The 5,200-nt window shown below is 47.0% G+C and overlaps 1 protein-coding gene across 3 annotated transcripts in view; it reads left to right on the forward strand.

Moving 5' to 3' along the window:
* Nucleotides 1–5,200, forward strand: part of LOC100744917 (ecdysone-inducible protein E75) — a 227,708-nt gene that overhangs the window by 209,242 nt on the left and 13,266 nt on the right. For 2 of the 3 annotated variants that reach the window (XM_033324698.1, XM_024372312.2), the window contains one exon: nucleotides 1,718–1,806. In XM_033324698.1, coding sequence (XP_033180589.1) covers nucleotides 1,718–1,806 — 89 coding nt within the window. Of the gene's footprint in view, nucleotides 1–969; nucleotides 1,229–1,717; nucleotides 1,807–5,200 lie in introns of those variants that run through there. The other variant, XM_012393832.3, reaches the window with a different exon arrangement.

The following is a 5,200-nucleotide window of genomic DNA, read 5'->3' on the forward strand; positions in this document are numbered from 1 at the left end:
GGGAGGAAGGAGAGCCGGCCGGTAGAGGTCCGAGGCGAGTGGTGGGGCGAAGCTTCGGCCAATCGCGAGAACACGCGGCCCAGCGTGCGGCCACGCGATTGGTTGGGCCCGTGACGCCGGTGCCCGGGCCCGCAGCCGCCGCTTGTCAGTGACCTCCAGCATTGAAAATACGATGAACTCTCTCGGGGGGCTCTCTGTAAGAGCGCACCGGTGCGCTGTGTGTCCTCTACTACATACTAGGTAGCCAGGGCGTAGACATTGTAGATGGTCGAGGCAGCCTGGCAAGCAGGCAGCCACATCAATCCCTCCCCTCCACAAACCGGCGTCGCTCCGAGTAAGGGCTGCACGGCCCCCAGGTAACCAACACTCGGCAGCGCCGAACTCCAGTCAGACCAACGCGAACCTCCCTCGAGCGAACACTTACTTTCACTCTCTTCTCTCTGCCATCCCAATACGTGCGCTCTTTCGCTCACGGTTTCCTCCGGCTCTCTCCGCTCGTGGTTCCTTCCTCGCTCACGTCTGGTACACCACCCGGTCGTTCATTCCACTCTATCGACAGTGTATAACACCGGCGAGGTGTTCATCGGTCGCCACAGAACGCACCTGCCCCTCGTTCCGGTAGGTTCTCGGCAAACCAGAGTCAGTTTCCCTTAGTGTGATTCACTCCCCCGGTCAATCGAGTTCCTTACGTTACTTGATCACGTGATCGACTTCTGTGCGTTACACGATAAACAGACTTGGAGATAAAGAGAGAAGAAAGCAGACAGGAATTCGTTTCTTACGTAGATTTCTCGAGCAGCGCTTTTTTTCTTGGTGATATCGAGGAGAAGTGAGTTAGTGTTTATTAGTCAGTGATACCGAGCGAACATGTAGTGAACTGATGTCGGTTCTCGGCTCAGTGCAGTGCCGTGCCAAGTGGATGATACATCGAAGAACCTAAGATATTCTGGATTCGTTATTGTGATCGAACGATAGACAAACATCATGATCCTGACCCCGGATAGCAGCGCACAGGCTACAATGGCGACGTCACCGGCACCGGAATCGCCGATCTCGAGCATGTCGTCGCATGGCTCCCGCACGTCCAGCGTGTCGCGCATGTCTTGTGTCTCTCAGGGCATGTCAAGCCCTTATCACGTGGCTCAGTTACCCCATCATCTCAGCCCAAACATGCCTACCATGGACTCTACCGTTTCGTCAGCGAAACCTGAGCCCGAATTGAACATAGGTACGACTCGGAACCACTAATCGAAGAAAAATTAGAAAAGAAAAAAAATGAAAAAATCGCTCAAGGATAAAATAAAAAGACACGTTTACGTATAATTCTATTGCCAAACTTATCTTCCAATACATTCTGTCGAAAACTAACGTTTGAGCTTAATTCGAAAAAATTCGACAAATTCTCGGTCAGGTTCAACTATATCAGTACGTATAAGGAGATCCAATTGCTTTGGATCTCGTGGAACTGAAAAACGATCGTGCGTCGTGACAGTCGAGTGAAAGCAGAAAGTTGTAACACGCCGATGCTGTAACCCGCCGCGAGAGAGGAGAAAGTGTTCTTCTTTCTCTCCCACCTTTCTCCTCCCAGACGCGCGCTATCCGCCACGTGGAGAGCAACGTGAACCCGACACGTTACACGTCCACGTTATATACATATTGTGCTAGTGAAATCACAGTGCGTAATCTATATTTCTTTTTTTTCTCTGTTCTCTTGCAGAATTCGACGGGACCACGGTATTGTGTCGTGTCTGCGGGGACAAAGCGTCCGGTTTTCACTATGGGGTACACTCCTGCGAGGGATGCAAGGTGAGTGGAAATTCGAACTCGATATACAATACAAATCCGCGTATACTTCGCATATTTCGTTCGACGCTTTTCGATCCGGTTTCGTTTTCAAAAATATTTGCTTACTCGACTTTGCGTTCGAACTTCTCCGTTGGAACTCCTTTTTTTTCTTCCAACATTCCGTACAAAAGTTATAAAATGATCTGAAAATCGTTTGAACGAATATCGCAACGAGTATCGCCGACATTTTTGATACTTTTTACTCGATCTTTGCAAGATTTTTGGAATAATGGATGTTGGAAATACGTAAATACGAATTTAGCATTGATCCACGAGTACCGTGAAAAGTATCGATAATGTGGAGCCGTAACGCGATGTGACCAGGAAGTGAACGGAGTTTGAATGTGAATGTACGATGTGACCAAGGCTAAAGAGAAGTTATCGACCCGGCGTTGCTCGACCTTGTGCACGCGGAAATCGTGAGACGTTCGAACTGGTCCTTGACGTTGCCTCCTCAACCGGGCAACCTCTCCTCGTGGATGAAAAATCTTGCCAAGGCCTCTTTTCTTCCATCCATACGACGATCGAGAGTTCTGGTCAGAGAAATGACATTCGAAGTATTATTCGCGTTAATTCCTGATCAATTGCGATATTCTTTCTTGTATATAATGATTCATAGGGCATATAAGAAGATCATCCAAATTGATCGAAATTATTAAAAATATATATGTCATTTATATCTTGCGATTTTATTTTTCTATCGAGAAAGAATTTATAAATTTCTACGATACAGAAGATAGGTAAAAATATTTCGAATGTACGAGATAAATTTCTTGGAAGAGATTTAGCGTGACTTTTGAGAAAAAGTAGATAGAATAGCATATTCAGCGATCAAATTTTTCTGGAATACGAGGAAGGTCGGGGTTCGTACAATGGCTTCGCGGGCGGTTACGCAAAAGGAGCGAAAAATGTGGCGAAATTCTGTGTGGAACGATAACCTTCGCGTGAGAAGGGTCCGGGACAGGTAGACAGCCGTTTCTCTCCTCCTAAAGACAGTTTTGTGTCGGTGGTTTTCGTGTGGCCGAATTTTAGGGCAGGTACGTGCAACGCGAAGAATGCACATCCGTCCGTACAATTTCCTGTCCAGCTTGTCTAGCTTTTCTCTATTCTTTCGATTCGAATCGACTCGTCTCTCTGTCGACCATTTAAAATTGAAAAGAAAAAAAGAAGAGGAAAAATTCCTTTTCTCGGTATCATTGGGAATTCTAGTGTAAAGGTTCGTCAAAAATATTTCGTATTAAAATGATTCATCGTTGGAGAGGATATAATTGTTTCAACGTGGCATTTCGAAAGAAGAGTTCTTTCCCCGCGAAACCTCGAATCGAATGTAAATCGTTTCCCTCGAGACTGATAATTACGCCCCGCGAAGGCCAACGTCCTCGTGCTCGTCATTGTGCGACTTCAAGGAGGCACGTGGTGGGGGCAGCACAGGCCGCGAATTCGTTTTAGGAAGTGGCAGTACGCTACCCCCACTCTTGCTATTATATCCCCTCCACATCGATTAGAGACGCGTGGTGAGGGATACTCCGCCAGGTGTTGTAAACCGGTGCGCCAGTGCTCGCAGATCTTCTTCGTCCGTCGACCTGATGATTTCGTTCTTGTATGACATCTGCTTACTTTATAAGTTGTCTTACCATGCACGTAATATAAATTGAAACATTTAATAGATGCATTCCAGATACATTCCAACGTTTCCAGTTTATCTTCGACAATTAGAATTGATGATTTCCAATAAGAAAATTAATCTTCTCCAAACTAATCGATCAATCCTATGTAGATTCGATCAGTATTTGAAAAGGTAGCTTAAAGCTTCTGAGTTTAGAATCTTCTCAAATAGTACGACGATGACTGAGTCAATCTGCTGAATCCTAGATACCCTTGTAAAGACACCCCAGAGTCGTTTGTTCGGTGTTCGTACAAAAAGAAAGAGAGAGTGACTTGGCAGGACCGCCGAAAAGCCAAAGAGATTATGGCGGCCTACCACGCAGAAGAGAAAGTGTCTCTTAACCCCTGCTGACTGCATTTTACCTGGACTAAATTTTCGAAACGGAAAAAATCAAATCGACCGTTCTTCTGAACAATATCTGATCAAGAATTAGACTCTCTTAGGGTCCCCTACCTTGATCTCACATCCCTGGTGAAGAGAACGATCAGAAGAGGTGAGGGGAGTCTCGGGCTGGGTTGACTGGGTCAGTAACTTATGGCCGTGGCGTAACACACAGGCAGTTTACGGCAAACAAGTCGACGTCGAGTGACCTAGCCGCTAGCGGTAGAGACCGTCTTATAGGTACTGGAACACGCAGCGAGGGATCAGCGGTGGAAAGGGAAGAGAACGCGGAAGAGTGTTGGATATCTTTAAGACTAGGTCGCTCGGTCGCACTGCTGTTGCACTATTTCGCCATACCGCTGGCCACAAGCTACTTTTCCTCGGCCCCTGAGCTTCTTGAGTTGTTCCAGTCTCGCAGCTTTACGAGGTCTTGCCGAAATCTAAATCTGCTTAAGGTTAGGATCAAAGTTTAGGGGATATTCGCATATATAGGCCCCTGTAAATTAAGCTTTTCTAGGGAATACTGTAGGTAAAATATTTTATGGCACAATTAGGATACACCTGGATAGAGAGATTTGGATAGTAGGTTAGGTCACTGGTGCCCCATGTTTTCGGGATGGAAAAAGTGACGCGAAGATGGCGGCCGTCGTGTGGCTCGCACTGGCCCAGATATCTCGCCCAGGCCGTTGCCCCCCACGACACTTTTCGTGTACGCGTCACTGACCTGGGCTCAGTTTTACAGCACGAGAGATTCGCGGCGCCGCAATCAGCGCGCGCGATAAAACCGCGATAAAAGTCACGGCATTCCGGCAAAGCGGGTAACCGGCTTGATTCACGAAACGTTCATCCGAATCTAATCAACCCAACCCCTAGATCGCTATGTCATTCTATACTTATCCCTCTAATCTTATTCCCCTATACAGATATGTCTATCTACTTCATCAATCAACCCCTTTTAACCCTTTCTTACGCCAACCAAACCTAACTTTCTCATCTTCAACTCGAGCATTTCCAAATTCGTCAAGGAAATTGTTTTTCTGACTTCCACTGTACTCGCATATCAGAGTGTCATACTTCGCTTCAACCGTTCTTCTCCAAAAGCCACGTGCAGGATATCGAAAGATAGATGCAAGAGCCTCTTTGAAAAGCGAGACAATTCTCTGTGGGGGAGTGAGTGCGAGATTTCTCGTTTTTATTTTTGCGTCGACGTTCCTCTTTAAATCTGACTGGCGCGGGCGGCGGGGCAATCAACGGTGGAGGTGCGCGTCGACTCTTTTTCCGGAGGGTTGAAACCAGGCGACCGGTGCA

This window comes from Bombus impatiens, unplaced genomic scaffold (genome assembly GCF_000188095.3).
Source record: "Bombus impatiens unplaced genomic scaffold, BIMP_2.2 scf_0060, whole genome shotgun sequence".
In the NCBI taxonomy this organism is placed as follows: domain Eukaryota; kingdom Metazoa; phylum Arthropoda; class Insecta; order Hymenoptera; family Apidae; genus Bombus; species Bombus impatiens.